Raw genomic sequence first — 22,477 nt, 5'->3', positions numbered from 1 at the left:
ATAAAAGAGAAAATAAAACAAAAACATAAAAACAATGCAAACATTTGACACACAACTTACAAAGCATTATCAAATGCTAAAGAAAACAAATAAGTTTTAAGCGCACTCTGAAAAACACCCAATGAAGGACACGTTTTTACAGACAGAGGAAGGTCATTCCAGAGCCTTGGAGCTGCAACAGAGAATGCCCGATCACCTTTACATTTTAAACGGGATCGCGGAACCATGAGAAGCAATTGATCATTTGAGCGCAGAGATCTACTGGATTGACAGCGTCTGATTAAATCAGTAACATACTCAGGTGCTATGCCATGCAGAGACTTAAAAACATACAACAACGCTTTGTATTGAATTCTGTAGCGTATAGGTAACCAATGTAGTTTAATTAACACCGGAGTAATGTGCTCTCTTTTCTTAGTACCGGTGAACGAGTTGCAAACGGGAGAGAGAAGCCTGACTCACACCCAAATACAACACATTGCAATAATCCAAACGGGATGACACAAAGGCATGAACAACCTTCTCCATATCGTCAAAAGAAAGGATAGATTTCAATTTGGATAGTGATCTAAGATGGAAGAAACTATTCTTAACAACAGCATTTATTTGCCGGTCAAATTTAAGCTCCGAGTCAAAAATGACACCAAGGTTCCTCACGCTAGACAGTTTTTTCCCAGGAAACAACCCCAGGCAGTCATCATCCACACACCCCTTATTTCCAAATAAAATCATCTCGGTCTTATCCTCATTTAATTGGAGAAAGTTATTCGCAAGCCAACACTTAACTTCGGCCAGACATGCCTGAAGAGACTGAATGGCAAATTGATGCCCATGTTTCAGTGGTAAATAAATTTGAGAATCGTCCGCATACAGATGATACTGAATCCCAAATTTCTCAAAAATCAAACCTAGAGGGAGCATATAAAGGGAAAATAAAATTGGTCCCAGTATAGAGCCCTGTGGAACCCCACACACAAGAGGTGCAACGGAAGAAAAATAATCCCCTAAATTGACTGAAAAAGTCCTATTCTTCAAATAGGAAGAGAACCATTTCAGGGCTAAGCCCTGAATACCAACCTGATCCCTAAGACGATCAATGAGAATGCTATGATCAACTGTATCAAATGCCGCTGTAAGATCTAACAAGAGCAAAACAACACGGTTTCCAGAATCAACACCTCGCAGGATATCATTAGAGACCCTCAAAAGAGCAGATTCGGTACTATGACCAGCTCTAAAACCTGACTGGAATCTATCGGAAATGTTATTTCTCGTTAAAAAATCATTAAGCTGTGCATTCACAATTTTTTCCAGTATCTTAGAAATAAAAGGCAATTTTGAAATCGGACGATAACTACTCAAGTCAAAGGGATCTAAGCCGTTTTTTTTAAAAAGGGGCTGAATAACCGCATGCTTAAAACTAACCGGAACAACACCAGATGACAAACTAGTATTCATAATAAACAGAATACTTGGGCCAATTGAATCAAGGACCTTCTTAAACAGAGAAGAAGGGAGCACATCACCAGGAGACCTGGTGGGCTTCATATAAGCAGTTATATCATTAAGCTGCTGCAAAGAAACAGGCATAAAACTGGTTAATTGGTTCGGAGGGTCAACAGAAGCAATACAATTATTGCCAACAGATGAAATCTGCGATCTAATTCCATCAACCTTACCAATAAAAAAGTTTAACACACAAACACACACACACACACACACACACACACACACACACACACACACACACACAAACATGTGACCTCTGTAGATGTTGCACAGTATTTAACACGACCATATGCCTCACCAAGTATCGCTTGTATAAGAAAGTAACAAAGTATTAATTTCCCATAGCTAAAGTGTTCAGCAATATATAAATATAATATAATATAAAAATAAATAAATATTTAGCCTAATTCTAAAGAAAAAAAAACTATAGCCTGGCTGCGTCCAATATAGCCTACAACAAGAAATCCCGGAGCCTCAGAACGCAGGCTCACACACTCTGTTTGCTGTGCGTATTTTTATTTGGTCATTTCATCTGAATATCAACATTTTAAGATGTCAGCGAAACAGTTTTGATCTAATTTTTTTTTTCTTTTTTTTTTTTCTCTGGACAATATGATGACATTTATTTGAATATCAATTTTTTGTGTCTTTGCAATGAGGGATTTGTGGATGTTTTTGGATTCGTGGCATAAAAGTTACAGCATTTTGTTACTTTTTATTATTTTTAAATTGAATAATTGTTGTAATTAATGGGGTTATTATTCAGTAGTTTCATGAATTAGATGAAGCCTACATTTCAGACATCTTCGCAGCTAAGAGAAATCGTTCAATTTGATTGGTGTTTCTATTATCTTCAATTAAAATATGGGAAATTAGAAAAGTAAATATTCATATGCCTGCACATAATAATTAAAAGTCATAATAATTTTACCTTTCAAAATTTTACCTTTACTAAATTGTCAAAATAACATTTAAAATAGAATAGCTCTAATAGATTTAGTATTAAACATTAATGACACTATAACAATATATAAATAATAATAAGAATTAGCATAAAGGGCAACTTATCCCTCCTTTAATATTTTAGGGGGCCAGTTGATCGCTCTTTTTTGTGATAGCCTACAACAACTAAATTAGCAAATGTTTAAATGTATTTATTTTAAAATAACACATTGGCTGATGCATGCTAAACTTGCAGGGCCTAAATATGTTACAGTCTAAATGTAAATCCACATTGTTTTTAAGGGGGCATCTTCCCACATGTTACCCTACAAAGAGCATCACAATGCTGAAAAAAAAAACTTTTGGATTTGAAATAAAAATAATGAATTATTGTACAGTTGCCCACTGTAAACGTGTCACATGAAAGCACAATGAGCCAGTGCTGCTTCTGCACTGCAAACGGAGCAGCCTATGTGTGTGAACCCAGCAGCTGAACCTGGCGTTGTTCTGACTGAGCAACTTCTGGAATGGAGAAGAGATATACCAGTCTTTTCCAGGCTCAACAAGTGGAAGCACACTAAAAGAGGTGGGTTGGGTTTGACTGGGAAAGCTACTACAGTAAGGAAAGCCCTGCCAGTCATGAATCACTGCATACAGTTTGCTGATGTCATCATAAGAGTATGTCATGCATTCCTCTGGTCTGCTGCAACACACACAATGGTGATAACATTGATTGATTGATTGATTGATTGAAGTCTTTATTTCGAACATGAGAGAAGAATATGTAAAATAAAATACAAAATGTTTAAAGCATTTTTTTTTTTTTTTTTTTTTTTTTATAAAAGAAAAGAAAAAAAAAAGAGAAAAAATAACACCAAATAAGCCGTAACAAATTACAATTTTTTTTTTTTTTTTTTTTTTTTTTTCTGTGTGAACATACTTCTATCTCATGTGCGAAAAGGAGTAGGAAGAAGCTAAACTTATGTACTCCTACCCCTTTAATTCTTACATTCCTTTAAATAACAATTTTTTATGTTATTATTATTTTTTTGTTATCTGATATCACATACACACTTATACACACATCCATATACACATACACACATGTACACATACATATACATACATGTATATACATATACCTATACATACATACCTACACATTTACATACCTACATACATGCATCAAAGTGACCACTAACAAATATTTAAATCATAACAAAGGAGCACTCCTACTTTCACTACAGTGCTTCTCGATACTTCTTGAACATGTTTTCTTTAAACATTTTTTTGAAGAGGAATATGTTAGGACATTGCTTTAAGTTTTCATCTAGTTTATTCCACAATTTAACTCCGCAAATTGATAAACATAATCTTTTCCTTGTTGTTCTAAATCTATTAATCTTAAAATTTCCCCTTCCCCTTAAGTTGTACCCTCCCTCCCTCTCTGAGAACATCTTTTGTATATTCCCTGGCAATAACCTATTTCTTACTTTAAACATGAATACTGCAATTTGATATTCAATTTGATCATGGTATTTTATTAATCTAGACTGCAAAAACATCAGATAATTATTCTGTCCAGTCATCCAATCCATTTGAAAGTAGCTCTTACATTCATGGAGAGACATTTTGTATTTATTTGTAACATCACAACCAGGAGCGAAGACAACACAAAATCATTAACTATATATTGTTGATTAAAAAAAAAAACATATGACCTTATAACACAAGATATTTAAGTGAATACACAATAATGTTAAATGTTATGACATATTGAAATCTACAGTGCAGTGATGTTTGTCTCTATTGCTGTTGCTACAAATACGAGGTGTGAAAGAATACCTGTTTTATACAAAATGTCTGTGACATTCCTTGCAGAAACGATACATAAAGCATGCATGTGGGGTCATGGGAATATTAGTGTCACTAAAATGGCAAGTAAACTTTTACAATAGTTTGGTCTTTTGTTGCTGCTGGTTACATAAACAAATGTTTCCTGGCAGGGTGATCATCTGATCAACAGTTTCCCGGCAAACATATGTGTGCAGATTCCTAAATATTGCAAAACAGCTAGCCAATGAACTGGAACTGGTTTTAGTCAGCTCTGGTCATTTAAGTGTATAGTATATATCAGGCCATACACTGTCTCTGGGTGTGCAGAATATACCGCCCTGTTTAATTTATTTACATTAGTTAATGCATAAGGTAGGCTATCATGAACTTACAATAAACAATACGTATAAGTATTGTAATATCAGGGAGCTTTCTCACTCCTCATTCCTCACCTCATGGTGAAAAGAATTGAAATACCCTTCAAGATGGCGGAGTTCAGTTGGTTTCTGGGTCACAGATTGAAGGACGGAGGAGAAAACGAGGAAGCATCAATTTGAGTATTGAGAAGCACCCATATTATATAGAACGCACTTTTTTAATGGTTGAGAAGGACATTTAAATTCAATTGTAGTACCTACTCAGACAGTATGTAATTTTGGACGCAGCGTTACTCCCAGAACAGATGTTTGCGGGGGAGCGTGGGAAAAAATAGAAGCTATTAACCTTATTAAAACTACCATCAGAATGACATATATATATATATATATATATATATATATATATATTACATTTTAAATAAATAAACCTAATATTAACACATGTTGTAAAAAAATATTGCTCAAAACCTAATGCATTAACATTAACAAAAAAAAACTTATTGGGTGCCAATTTTTTGAGATGTAAATAAATTATGAAATTTAATTTTGAAATGTTACTTTTGAGATCATATTCACTGTTCAGAAGTGATTACCTGATTGACACTTAGGATTTATTGTATTGACAGGGCATTGAATGAGCTGGGGACCTCAAAGACCACTTCAATATCAGACAAACCCACCAGAAGCATATTTCTGATCTCAGCTTTCTGTCAGATGACATAATGAGTTACAGACTCGGTCAGTGTTAAGGGTTAGTGGGTCATCAGCCAATACTCTTCTCAGCTGCACTCTTTTATCTTATCTGTGGTGTAGAAAAATCAGGCACACATTGAAATGTTCTTATAGTATTTTATTACAGAAATCCAAGACAGAAGTGCTTAAAAAGGAATACATCATTACAAAGAGTAAGTGATTCCATGCAATACAATAGCTAAGCAAATATTATTAAACATTATTCATGACACGTATAAATGTTTTAAACAGACATTTGATACAAAACTGATCAAATCTGTCAGTGCCAGTTTCCTTTCCTACAATGTGATAGTGAACACCACATTAATAATTATAATAATTTAATTTGTTACATTTATATAGCGCTTTTCTGGGTACTCAAAGATAGAAGGGGGAACTCCTCAACCACCACCAATGGAGATGACACAATATACAGTAAATCAATAGCTACAGTATAGGGAGGAAATAACTTTGTCAGCATTTAGCCCATTAGAGAGCATTTTGATTCAACACCAGTGTTAATGCTAAGAGAATTTAACTAGTAATGCATTAGATGTGATGTGTACTCACTGGCACAGCATTTCATTTCATTTTGCTTCCACAGCAGCAATTAACAGAAATACTTGCCCTGGTCATACAGTTACTATTATGCACACTATAGTGCTATGCAATCCACCATGTTCTTTTCCACAAACCGATTGGACCAGTGATTGATATATTCATAATACGAATTATATAGTTACATGTATTAAGTTATCCTATAAGTTAAATATATTAAGTTACAATATAATTTAGTTATGTATTTATAGGTGTACTTGCATGCATGCATGCATGCATATATGTGAAACTCAAAAAATTTGAATATCGTACAAAAGTTATAATTTTGTTGATTATGGCTTACAGCTTATGAAAACCCCAAATTCTAAATCTCAGAAAATAAGAATATTACATGAAATCAATAAAAATGATTTCATATTTTATATATATATATATATATATTCAGTTATATATAACATGCCCGTTTGCATAACGGCCACACATTTTTTTTTTTTATTGATAAAATATTTAATATTGATAAAATATTTTCAATATACATTGTTTTCATATGTGTCATAAGTGGACACAAGGAGTATTTATGTATAAATATATGGTTCAATGATATATAACTAAATAATATAATTACTTCATCATGAAGCTCTTTGTAGGTTAGTTGTCTCAATCACAATTTAATTGACAAGAAACTAAATCCTGCAAGCTATGTCCTTCGGATGAGACGTTAAACCGAGGTCCTGACTCTCTTTGGTCATTAAAAATCCCAGGATGTCTTTCAAAAAAAGAGTAGGGGTGTAACCCCGGCATCCTGGCCAAATTTGCCCCTTGGCCTCTGTCCATCATGGCCTCCTAATCATCCCTATACTGACTGGCTTCATCACTGTCTCCTCTCCACCAGTAAGCTGGTGTGTGGTGGGCGTTCTGGCGCAATATGGCTGCCGTCACATCCTCCAAGTGGAGGCTGCACATTGGTGGTGGTTGAGGAGATTCCCCCCTTCCATATGTGAAGCGCTTTGAGGACCCTGAAAAGCGCTATATAAATGTAACGAATTATTATTATTATGTAGCCAGCATAAATAGAATAATAGTAGCTCTATATGTATATATAATAATATATATAATATAATATACTATAATAATATAGTATGGTTATGGCCTTGCTATATGAAAGATAAGAGTATAGTTATGAATGATTGAAGATGAAATGCCCAGGTACAATGATGTAACTTCTGTGCTGAAATAAAAAGGAAAGGGAAAGCCTTTTAGAAACTGTAGTCACTGCTGTTTGTACTATAATTTACTGCTTAATATAATGTAGTTTATTTCAAAGGATAATAGCAAAGATAATGATTTGGGCTATTCATAAACATCCTTCCTGCAGGATTTGACAAAATACCAATGATGCTACATACCAGAATCAAAGATTACTGGGATCTGTAATGCCAGAAGAATATCCTTGCCGACGCCTATAAGCACAGAATTACACAAATATTAAAAGACAAATATTACTCATAGCCATGTGTTTATCTTGTTCATGCCAGTTTTTAAGAGGAGCTTACCTTAGTCTTTTCTGACAAAGCACAATGACAGTCACCAACACCACAAAAGCACTTGCTCCAATCAGAACACCAATTCCCCAGTAAGGAAAACCCACTGGGAAAACAAACAAACATAAAGATACAACAGAGAGGTGTGCGAATATTCGAGCACTTTAAGATAAAGTACATTATTTAACAAGAAAAAAAAATCAAAGGCAAAATATCTTCTTTCTTGCACAGAAGAAAAAGTCATAAAGATTTGGAACTATTTGAGGGAGATAAAATGATGACTATTTAAAAAAAAAAAATTATCATCATTTACACAAACACACACAAGGCTTTCTTTAATTGCTTTGGATGTAATAAAACATCCTCTGAAATTCCTGTGGAGAACCTTCAGCATATCAGTCAGGACCCAGAAGTAAAAATCCCATTCATGAATTATTATTATTATTATTTTTTAAACACTAACATATCTAAAGATTAAGTAATAATATATATGCTGTAGAAGATACAAGTGAGTGATTTTAGAGTGGTTTTATTTTTTTTAAAGAAAAAGTTTAATAGAACCAAGTTTTCGGTGAACAACTACATTACCCACAACAAGCTCTTACTATGAAAAAGAGCATGTGCCAAAAATTCTCAGCAGTTACAGTCCACTTCCATGAATCTTTGTAAGCTAGGTAATTATGTCAGTATGTTGACGCTCTTAAACTACATTCAATGAATATTTAGCAATAATCTTCAAATATATTTATACGTATTTTATATTGTACTCTCGTTTTTTATTCGAGACTCTCATTCTCAATGGTTAGTTTGGTTCATAAACCTTTACAGATATTTCACAAATCCTTATGAAAAAAAAAATAATAGGATTTTTTTTTTAAAGTTGCTGGAAAGCAGGAGGTCACTGTTGTGGTCCATTTTGCTCAAAGGATGGTGTTTGCTTGTGTTATGCTCACATTGTTGCAAATTTGCTATGCTAAAGAACTTACAAAAAAAATTAAATTACAACATGCATGTGCATTCTGGTTTCTGAAACAGGATACTAGCTTGTTGCTATTTTGGACTACAGAAAATGTTTGAGTGTACAAACAACAGTGGCAACACTTTATTTGAGCACTTTCATGTTAACAGCTTGATACAGGTCAGCGCTATAATAAATAGTTGACCTTACCTTCTTCAGGAAGTGTTGTCGGAGGAGTGGCATCACCTGAAATACAATAATTTCACTCAGTGCACATACTAATGTGTATTCTGGTTTCTGAAACAGGATACTAGCTCTTTGGCCTAAAAAGGCCTATTTTGGACAAAAGAAACTGTTTGAGTGTACAGTGGCAACACTTTGTTTGAGCACTTTCATGTTAACAGCTTGATACAGGTCAGCGCTATAACATAACATAAGCAGTTGACCTTACCTTCAGGAAGTGTTATCGGAGAAGTGGCATCACCTGAAATACAATAATTTCACTCAGTGCACATACTAGGACAAGTCTTTTGTTCTTAGTCACGTGATATTACTATGAGCTAAACTGGGTGTACAGAAGATTAAACACCTGCTTCAACATTTATGGGTGAAAAAATCTGTACAGCATAAAACTATCATAAAACAAAATCTCAGACAAAAAGAATCAAACTGAAAGTAATTTGATTTGTTGTGGGAAACTGCTCTACGTGTATGCTTGTATTGCAGACAGCAAATTCTTAAGAGTAAGAAGTATCTTATTGTCAAGGTAAACGGGCATGATTATAATGATTGTGTAGTCATAGTAGTAAATCAATTACTTACAAGAGCACAGCTGCTTTTCATTGATCTGCAAAATAAATAAAAACAGTGTCCATAATAAAAGCATAAAGTGCAAATGTCAGTTCAGTTATGCAATTTAATTAATTTAAGGGCCTAGCAGTACATAAAAATTAAACGATATTGAACAATATTAAGACAAATACATTTCCAGCGGGGCAGATGAGCAGACATTCAAATTTTTCAGGGCAGGTCTGTAAGATGGCTGTGTTCGCTGTTGCCTTAACAACTGGGTGTATAAATGTCATATCTCCATCAGCATCAGAAAGTCCTGCCAGTTTTTCCTGATCAGGAGAGGGAGAGAGGATGGCAAGGCATAAACATAAACGAGAATAAAAATATGTATACATTTGTTTTTACACTGAAGCTGAATTGTGCAATGAATTGTTTATAACACACATTGTTGGGGAAAAAAACACTAGTAACCATTTCATCTTTAGGTTTTAACTAACAACCCTAGTCATCCGAATTTCTGTTTGATTACTCATAAAATGTAGTCAAGTCTTAATTTAACTCACAATTCTCACAATCTGACTTAACTAAGAACACAGAAACAATTGTACTTTGATTCATTGTCTTGTTTCATCACCTAACCTCTCTAAAACGTAAAGGTCATGAACTGTTGTCCTGACATTCTCCTGTAAAATATCATGTTAGTGATTTCAAAGTGCCCTGAGGCACCATGCTTCATAATTGGGAAGAGGTACTGGTGTTGGTGTACAGTGCCCTTTTTCCTTTCAACTAAGAATTGTTCCAATTCCCAGCTTTTGTCTTAACTGTCCACAGAACATTTTCCCAGAAGCATTGATTTTGTGTGCCTTTATTTAAAGGGCAGGGCACCTGAGAAACCCACACTTCCAGCCTTATCTCCTGAATTGACTCCAATTATCTTGTGGAGAAGTCAGACATTCACTTACTTTTTACAAGTTGGCCTTTTTAATGATCACTCAATGTCTTCAATAAAATGTTCAATAGAAAGTACAATTGTTTGTGTATTATTAGTTAAGTCAGATTGTGTTCGTCTTTAATTGTGACTTGGATGAAGATCAGACCACATTTTATGAGTAATCAATGCAGAAATCCAGATATTTTCAAAGGGATCACAAACGTATTCTTAGCACTGTATGTTTTCTTAAGACATAAAATATTTTACATCTACAAGCCATTGGGTCTCGCAGTCACGGATGTCCTCCTTAACTTCAAATGAAGCATTAAAGGAGAACTGTCCATCATCTAGTCTCCTCCCTGTGCATTGCAGGAGACCAGCTGCCTGTGATGACAGTACGATGCACAGAAGCACGGCCACAACTGAAAGAGGAAATGAACAAAACAATCAGGTTCATTTGAAATGTTACAAAAATTAACACACAAAAAGCCTATTCAAACTATTTTTTAGGCTAATGACCCCCAATGTCATGATCCCCTGTTAAGAGCCCACTTTCTAAAATTTTTGAGATAACTATATATTTTAAGATTAATTTATACAGTGTGAGTAAAAATGGTGATGTTGAAAAAAACACTGGCATTTATGCTGTCATTGTAGTAGGCTATTTAACATTTAAGAAAGCATTATCTGGACAAAAATATTCAAATATTGGGTCGCTGGACCAGTTTGAAAACTCCTGGTCTAGAGAGCACAATCTCTCAATTTTGACAAACACACACATTCATGTATTATCAGCAGATGACAAGAGCTAAATTACAGCTCAAGTGTTTACACCATAATCAAAGGTCTTTCATAAAGAGTAACACTTAGTCATCATAACACTTCAGTTGACAAGCTTTGTCAACAGCAGCTTTCATGCTAATCATGTTTAAACAACCTTTGATATGTGATCAACAAATATGAGATAAGGTTTAGATCAAGCGGCAGCCAATACGGAAGTGATTTAAACTGCAATTCATCGACTGGCTACGAGAGACAGGCTCCAAAAGGGAGTCAATTCCAAATATCCCCCATGTTAAAATGCCTAACTTTACAGCAAAAAAAAAAAAAAAAATGTTTACAGCCTGGTACAAAAATTGTTTTTGGTTTTTAAAGCTAATTTTGCCCGTCATGACGACTGTGAGGAGGGTGATTTTTTTTTTTATAACTCATCCATTTAAATTATATTAAGCCTTAAAGTTCTGCATAATTAAGGGCGTGGCCACGTAAGTGGCAGGTGGATTGCCGCTGCTGTCACTACTAGCCGCTTGTCTGCTGTTTGTTAGAGTCACGTCACCTCAGATAATTCCAGCTGCTGAACTTGCCATCTCTGCTGTGTTTGTACCTTTTTTCGGGATTATTTCATACAATTTAATACAGCCATTACTTCACCCACGCCTTTGGATTCCGTCGTTGTCGAGTATTGAGAGAACAACCGGTGCTGTATTTCAGTTGGATTCCTCTGTGAACATGCACTATGGATGTCTGACAATTTTGTTGCTTTTTGGAGTTTTCAAATTTAAAGGTGCTCTAAGCGATGTCACGCGTTTTTTAGGCCAAATTTTTTTTTGTCACATCCAGCAAACATCTCCTCACTATCCGCTAGCTGCCTGTCCCCTGAACACACTGTAAAAAAACACGGTCGCTGTAGACAGCCCAGGCTCCACAAACGGCAAGAAAAACAAACTGGGCCAGCCTTGGCCACCAAACATAACAAACAGTGTTCCAGCCAATCACCAACAAAAATGATTTGGGGGGTTAGTACGCTTGCACATGAAGGGGGGTGTGTGGGGAGTGGAGGAGAGAGAAGCATGAAGAGGGAAGTTAGCTCGAGGAGAGATGTCCTAACAACGACTAACGTTAAAATAGTATATTCTTGAGAATTTTGATATGGCCGACACACGACCAAAGAGACGACGTTCCGATGAACAAATAACAAAGAATAGGGAAAAGGAGAAGAAACAGGAAGTCCCGAATGGGGGAGGGGGAGGGGAAGGGGAAGGGGACTGGATGAGGAGGAGGGAGGGTCGAGCTAGCCTCCGTTTTGTTTGACAATAGGCTTGTTTGAGATGCGCCCAGCCTCGCCTGAAATGTATGCAAGAGTAAGGCGGCTGCAGTGAGAGTAGGAGTGAAAAAAGTGCAGGCAATCCGGACAGTTCTCTCTTCTCGCAGTGGATCTGACACCTGTGAGATCAAAGGTGGATATCGCGGGATTCACGCTCGTGCACAGTGTTGCTATAAACTGGATGTAATTTAAGTTCTGTTGCTTTTATTTGAAAATAATTACAATGAACAAGACACCCATTTAATTACATACCAAAGACGTGTTTATCAGTCATTTTTACTTTAATTACAGACATGTTTTATATATATATATATATATATATATATATATATATATTATAAATATGACAACAATCAAATAACCCATAGATCACACTGTCAGAGAGTTTGGGAATACTAACACATAATTTATACACATAAAAACATGAGATCAGAGTTTTAAAATCAAACGGTTTGAAAGAGAACAATACAACACAGTTGTATTAAGCAATGAGCATTAAACTGTGTCGTCAGCAAGTCATTTCCCATCATGCTTTTGATCAGCGCAGTCGGTGGAGAGCAACTGCGCTCGACTGCAGAATTCGACATGTCTGCCTTGCGCTCGGCGAGACTATTTTGACATATATCAGAATGACATCAGAGCAAGGCGGACCACACTAGGACACATTTCTAACCGTGATCACCGGTGATCGGTTCTGCGCAGATTTTGCTCAACTCAAACAAGCCTAATACTTTGAACGTCAACAAGAAGTGACGTCACCCAACATCGCTTAGAGCACCTTTAAAAACATCTATAGATATAGGCTACACTCGTTCTACTGTACCGTTGCTCTCACGGAACAGATAGATTATATATGCTTATGTACCGTCAGATGAAATCCTGCCAGTGTCAGTGCTTTAACTCCGTCCATGCAATAAATGCACATCCTAGAATGAACGCGGATTTCTAGCGCATTGATTTGAACTTCTTAGGTAATATCTATGGTTTGACCCATTTGAGAGGCGGCCAAAATCAGAATTTAAAATGGACTTCATCTACTTCGTAGATTTTGTGTTCTGCATCGAGGACCATCTCCCTTTTGGCTTCAAAAATGCTCCTCAGAAACCTAGGGGTGACGTCTCGGACACTACGTCAATATTTTTTTTACAGTCTATGGTTTACTTTAGGCAAATGTGTCTGGCCATGACTAATATTTAATCTTCACTCAAACCACACGATGAATATTACTTATCTTTCCTCGGTTTTAACCACACATAATTCAGTTTGCTGCATGTTTGTTCCTCTGCTACAGCGTCAAAGTATACTTTCAGCAACCACTGGGGATCATTTCATAGGAAAAAACAGATTTTATCATTGAACAGATTTGAACGGATACAAACAGTGTGATCATTTCATAGGAAAAAACTGATTTGTATACGGATGCAACATCTTTGAATGACTTCCTAAAGACGTGGGAGGAAGAAACTGCCCATTGGCTTTTAATCAGACAAACATAACTGAGTTCTGTTACTGTGTGGCGTTGCTTGTTTTTATTAACATTTACTGTTATTCATGAAGTTAATAATTATAGTATAATGTCATATGTGTACTGTAACTAAGACCGTGTAAATTACCATAAATTGTATATAACCATATCTTCCGCATCAAATGTGGTTTAAAAAGATGTTTCACAGAATATTTAACACACAGAGGCAGTATAAATGTTTTTACTCAAAACAGTCATGAGAAACAATAAATTATTTCTACTGTGCATACTGCATTAAATGTTTTTTTCAGGAAACCTACAGAATTCTTCTTTACACCTAATTAACGTTTACTGGGGGTGTAACAATACACTCATGTCACTAGCAATTTGAGACACAATATCACCTCTTCTCATTATTTCACAATATTTGAAAGCCAAATAGAATTAAAATAGTATTTTAAAACATTTGATAAACAGTTAGCAAAAAGTAAGGTTCATTAAAATGCTACATTTGGTATTACGTCAGGAATGGACATGAATAGACTTGGACTTAGTCCTTCTTCATGCAGGGAAATGGTGACACCAGAATAGAATCATTCTTGATCCTTCTCAGTTAAAAATACAGAATTATAACTATACACGATTTGTATTTTTGTATTGCAATATATCTTGACACAATACATGTTTCCACTTTTACTTTTTAAAGTGTACTTAGTATGCCATTGCCAACCTAGAATTGTGACTTATTTCCTGGAGGATGTGCCACTGAATGCATACTGCGACTGTAATTCTGTCAAACATCTCCTTTTCTGTTCTATGGGGGGTGGCTGGACTATCCTTTAAATGCAAAAGTATGATAACTAACATTTCATTAAATGACTTATCAAAAATGATCACCAGTCAAGGCAGTCTAGCATGGCTACTGGAAAACCCTCTGCCTTTTAATGTTTATTTAACCAGAGATTCTGGACAAAGCTTAGGTTTTTAAATGCCACTCAAATTCTAAAGTATAGTTTTATAAGAAGATATTTTCCCAGATCAACTGAGATTATATGCTTTCCTAATAACTTTCCCCATCCTGCATTCCTTTATCTGATGTCCTTCACTAATTTAAAGCTAATAACAAACATTGCCACACCCCAGCCAACCCACTCAAAACTCGTGACTGCAAAACAAAGCCAAACCACCTTGTATGATGCAACACGGGGTAAAGGACGTCCATATTAGGACTTCTACGGACATCTTAGGGAGAGAAAGGAAACATTACCTTTTTTTTTATCAATACTTCACATGACATCTGATGCAACACAAGAGGCGAATTTTTTAATTGAAGCATTCTGCTTGCAAATTCAACCACTCATAAAGGAGGGGGAAAATACATAATATTATTATTAAATTATTGATCTGTGCTATAAACTTAATTTAGTAGGGACCTTGTTTCTGTTAAAAAAAGGGAAATCAATAAAGGCAAAGGAAACATAAACTGAGTAAGTGTTATCACTTTGTTTCATACTTCATACAACCACAACTACTCTTAAAGCAAAAAAAGATCTCCCCGCTGTCTAACAACTGAAAACCACTCACATGTTGAACTGCTTCTGACTGTCACACACAAGTAACCAAGATAAACTGGTTATAATGATTACTGAAAAATGTATATCTTGAGAATTGAGAAAACCTCACTTTTGTAGTAAGATTAACCTTCGCTTGCACCTGCATTAAAAAACGGCTAGTCTGCTCTCTATTCGCTCTCGCGGTATTTTTGATGTCATTCACCGGTTGACCGGCCATACATCGGTTTGTGCAGCGCCGGTGAATCAGTCGATTCTGTTTCCTTGCGGAATTCCTGTTCCCCCTCAACGAGCCGTGTCTGCTGACAGCGCATGCGTCAAAGCCTTAATAAACCTTAACAAATCAAAGCCTTAAAGGGTAACTAAACCCCTGGTCAGAGCCCGACTCCACCCACTGGCAATATTTGAAAAATGCTAGAAAAGAGGGCAGACACCAGCGGAGATAGAGGGGACGAACCGTGAGCAGGGGGGCGTGCACCTGAGACCTGCTGTCAGACTCTCTAAAATGGAGAGTGACTGACAGGGTCGCAAGACGACGTAAAGTACATGCATCTGATGAGTTTTATCGAGTTGATGTCAATAGCGCGCGCTCTCTATAGGCATATTCATATTTTGCCGCTATGTGAAAAAATTCATCAAAATGCGCCGACGCGTTTGTCGACCCCAAAGGATTAACTTTAGCCTAACCATAAATTGTGATTAAAATATATATGATCACTCACATCAAGACGCCGCTGCGGTGGTGGAGTCCATGCAGGAGGAGCAGCGTTTGACACAGCGTCGCTTTTCAGCGCGAGCTGTGTGGAGAAGCCCATTTCCACCTCTATTGTGTTGGAGAAGCAATCACGCGTAAAATGCAGGTTTCACACTCACGGTCTTCCAGGCCAAGTGCATGCAAACACTGGCGCCTAATTTCCAAGTCTGCTGGAAAGCTATGCAGTCCAGCAGTGCTGTTGCAACCAGCAACACTACACCAACATACCCTCCTGACCACTGTACAATACAGATAAATCTACGCTAGCTCGTACCAGGGGCGTGGTGAGCTGGAACCTGCTTACGTCACCTGCCACCGCTTACGTCACTTGCCACCGCAAACATCCAATAGGAAAATTCAACTGCAGTAGCCACCGTTCAACCTTAAGAGGGCAGCACTCAGACGTTTTTACACCATATATTGTAAAATTAAAACACTTTATACCCAAATGTCAAAAAAGTTACTCGAATCAATGAACAGCACTAATAAAGCCCCATTCTTACAGATCATTAACTAAAAAAAGTTGGTTTAGGGTTTAGTTACCCTTTAATAAACATTACATTGAAATCGGTAATAACGTTTTAAATTTGAAAAGAAATAATCTGGATTGAATTGACAGATGGGGAAAAACTCGCTTCTAATAACTTTTTTTTTTTTTACTCAATTTCGGGAAAAAATACAATCCTTTTTTACCCTTTTGGCTTCCCGTACATCCAGTTGTGCTGATGGTAAGCCTGGAACACACCAAGCCGACGGTCGGCCCGGGCAGTTTCCGTGCGTCGGCCGACTAAATCTTCTCAGTGTGTTCCGCACCGTCGGCTGAAATTGGTCCTCGTCGGCTTTGTAACGGCCGATTCGACATGTTGAATCGGCGTCGGGCCGTCGGTGAAAGAGGGAACTCTGATTGGCTGTTCAGCTTAGTGACCGAGTCAGTGCACGAGAATAATAGCAAAATAGCGAGCAAAGTCAAAACGGTACAGATAGAAGGCTGTTCTAATGATATGTCATCTTATCTGAGTGTTCCTTGGCGAATATTTCAATATTAACACGAGAGGAGTGGAATAAAGACAGTGTTTAGCAGGATTGATATTCAAAACGGTAAGCACGCACTGCTTTGTTTACGGTTTGTGTAACTGCAGCCGGCAGCGCCGGTTTCCCTTTTTGAATGACGAATATATCTGCAGAAATAGACAGCTGTCTCATTTACACGCAGGCGCAGAACGCGCATTCTAGCTGACAGTCGGCTGTAGTTCTCTCGGTGTGTTCAAGTGCAGCTTTTTACCCCGACGCGAGGCGACAACACAGTCGGCTTTCATCAGCGCTAGTTCGTCTGCGTCGGCTTGGTGTGTTCCAGGTAACTCGGCAACTACGCATGATTTGTAGTATGATAAAAAGGGAACAGGAATTCCGGTAGGGAACCGAATCGACTGCTTTACCGGTTCAAGTCGAACAAGCCTATAGTTTTCCTCTGAAAACGTCACTGCACCAGGGGGGTTTCCAATAATTCCTTTCAACGCACGGTAAGACCGAATCAAATATACTGAACACAATACAAAACGACGCAACGTTTTCATTACAAGTGAAATTTCCTCGTGACATAACGTTACTAAGTGATATGTGGCGATGTCTGAGGATTAATATCAATACAAATAAGCAACAGTTAGGTGAACTTCGGCGTAGCATGAAAAAAGAAAATGAAAAGATGTTTGTTTGTATGAATTAGCGAAGCCAAATCAATGAAACTGGACTGTTTCCATCTCGGAGTATAAAAAAAAAAGATACAAAAATAAGCCGCTGCTTTTTAAAATCAGTGTGAACAAAACCGCAGGTCAACCCATTCCTCCTACATGTTATTTTGTGGCTACATCAGACCTGTAGATGAAATTGTGTACATAGAAATGTAAAACAAATTAATAATCAAAGAACTTACCGAGCATCTTGAAGGCTGCACGCTTATGACTCCACTTTTACTTCCTGATTCTGAAACATCCGTATTAAACAACCTGCTGCCTGCAGAATAGGCTTGTTTGAGATGCGCCTCTCCTCGCCTGAACTGTATATATGCGAGGGGAGGAGTGAAAAAAGCGCAGGCAAGGAGGGGGAGTGTATGGCTCGTGCCAAAATTAAACATCCGTATGGCGCACGCCCCGTGCTCCGAACGTCTTTTAGCCTACTTCTGAACGGGTGACCCATGTGACGACCTGACGTGACGTCAGCGTCTTGAAATGAGCAGTTTTTTAACCATGCAAGTATCCAAGCTGATGTGTAAAGAGTCAGACTATACATGGACATTAAAGGCAATACATAGAGATATTGTACACCTAAAACAACACTAATATAATAACTGCATCCTGCTGTACTGTAGCCTAGCCTACTTGAATAAGCCTTTTACAGTTTTTCTGAATTGCTAAAACACTAAACTCCATTCTCTGAACCAAATTATCAATAATAGCCTAAACCAATTTGTCGAATAAATCACCATTTCTGCAAAACTTTAAACAAGTTCAGGCAATTAGACACTGCTTGCAAATCTCCTGCACTCTTTTTTCAAAACTCTAAAGTCTAAACACATTCTCACTTATTAAAACATATCGCACTGTGATACATTTGTGTCGCAAAACACTAAACACAAGAGGCAAAACTTCACACACAACGATTCAAAATTGTTCACACTGATTTCTAATGATGTGATCAAACCAACTGTATAATATGAGCCAGTTCAGAGTGTTGGCCTACAGGTGACACAAGTGCACTGATGATATGAACAATATATAGAAACAATCTGAGAGGGAGAGGAGGAAGAGGATGTGTAAGAGGACGAGAAAAAGCAAGGTGTGGACCGTGTTGTCAAGGCTGGATGTGTCGGACAGACTAGAAGGTTTTTCTCTTCGTCTGGCTGGAGATAACATTGTCTGTGATGTGGACAAAGTCCTCAGGCCAGAGCCAGCAAGACATGATGTTGAAGCAGAATAATCTCTCATTGTCCTGATTTTGCAGTTGCACAATGTACAGTATTGCTTTTCATTTAGAGTTTTATTTGATCTTTTTGGCTTTTCCAGTTGAACTGCAGTATTTTTACAGTATGCAAGTAATACTACTAATAATAATAATAACCTTTATTTTCTATAGTGCCTTTAACTGTACATCTCAAAGCGCTTTACAGAAACAAATAAAACAACAAATATACACCATATAAAATAATCCACAATATAAAATTAAAATTAAAGCAACAAAATATACCATATAAAATAATGCACAATGAAAGATTTATGCAAATATTAAATTAAAAGCAACCCTAAAAAAATGAGTTTTAAGGTAAGATTTAAAAATGCTAAGAGATTTGTGACAAGTGCTGAATACAGACATTCAATAGGCCTACTATTCAATATTAAGAAAAATATTATACTTGCAGTTCATACAGTATACAATATGTTCACCTTATCAGTTGCAATTACTGGAGTTTATGTAATTGCAAAAATTGTTTACTGTATACATATTATTATTTTCTATTAACGTTTTGGATGCTTTGTTCTCCTTTTTTATGTAGCATCTAATGAATGATTTGTAGTGCTTCTTTTATTGACTCGTGTATGATCTGAAAGCATTGTTTGATTTTTAGTACAGCAATTGTTTGACTTTTTGAGAAGAGTCAATGGTTTTGTGAGTTTAGTTTGAAAATGTCAGTATCAAACAAATAAAAAATGGATAAAATCTAATCAAGCATGATCTTTTATTTCAAGAACTAAGAGATCGCAACACTGACTCAATCCTAATAAAATTACTAAATTATCATAAACTTTCACAAATAAACATCATAAATGTTCAAGTGGAAAGGTTAAAAACATGTATAAGAGTTCTAGTATTACATTTAGATATAATCTGCCTAATATAGGCTACTTTGTAATTAAGTTTCGTTGATTTTCATCATGTCTGCCACGTATAAACCATGAGCAAAAACTAAATATTTGATCATTTTCATAAAATCATATGTAACACGTTCCTACATGTGCTTACGTGTTGTTAACACGTTCCTATGGCGACCTTCCCAACGTGTTGTTTACGTGTGAAGACACATTGTAACACGTTTATGTTTTTCTTACCTTAGTTTAACTTCTTATGCTTCGATTGTATCCTCTAACTAGTCCACATTTGATTATTGCAATGGCTGATTTCGAAAGTTATGTGCGGTGTATTATTAAAGTTAAATAAAGTAGCAGATGCCATTATTATCAAACTGGGCATGCTTTGACGGCTAATTCGGAAGAGCACGAGATATTCAAAAAAATTTTTCTCGATCTCCCATTAAAACGGAAGTTTCAGAAACAGACAATGTCTCATATTTCATAGAAATACGCTTTACCAAACATTCAAATGCAGCGAAAACTGCAACCCTATCTGCTTTTGTATGCCTAACTATTATATATAATATAGTAGGCTATATAAATATTATAAAGCCTATAATATATACTTACCATTTATATCAGACAAATCGATTTTAGATGTAACAATTGTGATCTCAGATAAATATAAAAATGTTTATTCATACTCTATAGAGGTCAGATCTGAATCTCAGGAGGATAGGCCTATGTTTGATCAGACATCTAAAGTGATGTTCATTATTTCATTCAAGATCTTACACACAAATCAGCTTGGCTGAAAACTGAACATGTGTTTATATTTATTATATTTATTTGTTATAATTCACAACCAAATACAGAAACGTGCTTCAAAATTTAACAAAACAACCCAATACAGAAACACGCTGCAAAAGTTCACAACACAGAAACGCGCTGCACAGACAACAACGGAAATGTTTCCAGGGGATCCCAATAAGTGTCGAACCCGGCTTAATTTTTTCCCAAAAAATGTTGTTGCAAAACATACAGAGATGACATGTTTGACATAACTTTGTATACAATATACAAAATGTATTAACAATGTCCAATGTCATTAGAATACAAATGAGAAAAGTTCACAATGAGCTGAAAACTAAATAAATAAAAAAAGATTGAGAAAAAGAACATGAGGGTAAGATATGAATCTATACATCAGTTACATTGTACAAATTCTATCATGCTTTTAAATAAGTTTCATAAGAAATGGTTGGTAATGCAGGGTCCAAAGATGAGAAGGCAAGTTTTAAAGTTGAGACACTCACACACAGATATATATTTTTTTGTATAAAATGTATATTTATTTGTTAACAGCAATAGGCCTAATAAGACATTTCTGTGGTAAGATCAGCTATTCAGCTGGTGGCGTTGACATGGGAACATCCCAGGTGAAAATAATGAGGAAATTACATTCTTTCGTTGCTCCCTTCACCAAGTGCGTTCCAAACAGCTACATAATGGCACACAAGTGCCCTGCTCACTCCAAAGTCCCCACTTCAAGGGCTCTGCCCTTCGAAGGGAGTAGGGCATAGGGATGCTTATGAGCAATACGCATGTCCCAGCCGGGTTCGTCAAGGTCAAGGTCAAGGTAAACTTTATCATCCACAAGTAGGAAATTCATGTGGTCACCATTACACGCTCCATTACATCATTTATATTTGAGGGTGGAACTATAATTGCCTTTTTATTAAAATCTATAGTCATCTCCTTTGTTTTCTTCACATTAACCACAAGGAAATTATCTGTACACCAATTAATAAAACCCTGCACCTCCCTCTCAAAGCCCTCTAGGGATGCAGTATTGGACTGTACAAAACCCACTAATGCTGTATCATCAGCATATTTAAAAAATGTGTGGTTTGAGATGGTTGCTTGGCAGCTGTTGGTGTATAAGGTGTACAGAATAGGGGACAGAACGCACCCTTGTGGTGCCCCTGTATTTATGGCTTTTAACGATGAGACGCATGAATTGAATTTGACTTGTTGACTACAATTCGTCAAAAAGTCAAAAATCCACAAAACTAATCTTGGGTTAACCCCAAGTTGAACCAATTTTTTTACCATCAGGTGGGGTTGGATTGTGTTGAAGGCACTGCTGAAATCTATGAACACAATCTTGACAAGACTCTTTGGCTGTTCAAGGTGCTCATATATGTTAGCCTATTTGTCAGAGTCAGCAGTGCATCTTCCACCCCTCTCTCCACACGATATGCAAATTGGTTTGGGTCTAAGGATGGTGTGACCTCACATAAAAGCTGTTTCAAAATTATTTTTTCAAAACATTTCATTGCCGTAGATGTTAAGGCAACAGGGCGCAGGTCATTAAGTTACCTAGGTTTATTATTTTTGGGTAAGGGCACGATCAAAGATTTTTTCCATAGGCTATAGAAGGAACTACACCAGTGTCTATTGACAGCTGGAACAGCCTTTGAAAGGGCTGTGCCAGCTGATCTGCGCACACCCTTAATGTCCTGCTGCTAATACCATCAGGCCTACTACACTGTAAAAAATTTA

The 22,477-nt window shown here is 36.5% G+C and overlaps 2 protein-coding genes and 1 long non-coding RNA gene across 7 annotated transcripts in view; 1 reads left to right on the top strand and 2 right to left on the bottom strand.

Annotated features, from left to right (window-relative positions):
• LOC309483821 overlaps positions 1–22,477 on the top strand; it is a 172,667-nt gene that overhangs the window by 53,372 nt on the left and 96,818 nt on the right. The gene's annotated exons all lie outside the window — the stretch shown is intronic.
• The window catches only part of LOC309483810 (uncharacterized protein), a 107,535-nt gene continuing 86,766 nt past the window's right edge, over positions 1,709–22,477 (bottom strand). The window contains exon 8 of the mRNA XM_082149840.1: positions 1,709–3,098. The gene's annotated coding sequence lies outside the window, so the exon portion shown is untranslated. The remainder of the gene's footprint in view (positions 3,099–22,477) is intronic.
• Positions 5,500–21,511, bottom strand: LOC309483815 (uncharacterized protein). 3 transcript variants are annotated; one of them, XM_082149853.1, is made up of 9 exons: positions 18,001–21,511; positions 10,444–10,598; positions 9,437–9,574; positions 9,276–9,300; positions 8,905–8,937; positions 8,664–8,699; positions 7,508–7,601; positions 7,361–7,414; positions 5,500–7,177 (listed from the first exon to the last, which is right to left on the bottom strand). In XM_082149853.1, the coding sequence occupies exons 1-8, from the start codon at positions 18,005–18,007 to the stop codon at positions 7,366–7,368; spliced, it is 537 nt and encodes a 178-aa protein (XP_082005979.1). In that variant the 5' UTR covers positions 18,008–21,511; the 3' UTR covers positions 5,500–7,177; positions 7,361–7,365. The 3 variants fall into 3 exon arrangements, with proteins under 3 accessions (XP_082005979.1, XP_082005978.1, XP_082005980.1); XM_082149852.1 differs by having other exon boundaries at positions 5,500–7,182; positions 18,001–21,510; XM_082149854.1 differs by lacking the exon at positions 8,664–8,699 and having other exon boundaries at positions 5,500–7,182; positions 18,001–21,509.

This window comes from Leuciscus leuciscus, assembly GCF_965113295.1.
Source record: "Leuciscus leuciscus genome assembly, chromosome: 20".
Classification (NCBI taxonomy): domain Eukaryota; kingdom Metazoa; phylum Chordata; class Actinopteri; order Cypriniformes; family Leuciscidae; genus Leuciscus; species Leuciscus leuciscus.
This window is presented reverse-complemented; position numbering and strand designations above follow the sequence as displayed.

Excerpts from the sequence above, each read along its gene's own strand:
- LOC309483815 (XM_082149853.1), bottom strand. Across the intron at positions 8,938-9,275 it reads TGAAAAGCAGCTGTGCTCTT|GTGATGCCACTTCTCCGATA; the intron begins GTAAGTAATTGA and ends ATTGTATTTCAG. Across the intron at positions 8,700-8,904 it reads TCCGATAACACTTCCTGAAG|GTGATGCCACTCCTCCGACA; the intron begins GTAAGGTCAACT and ends ATTGTATTTCAG.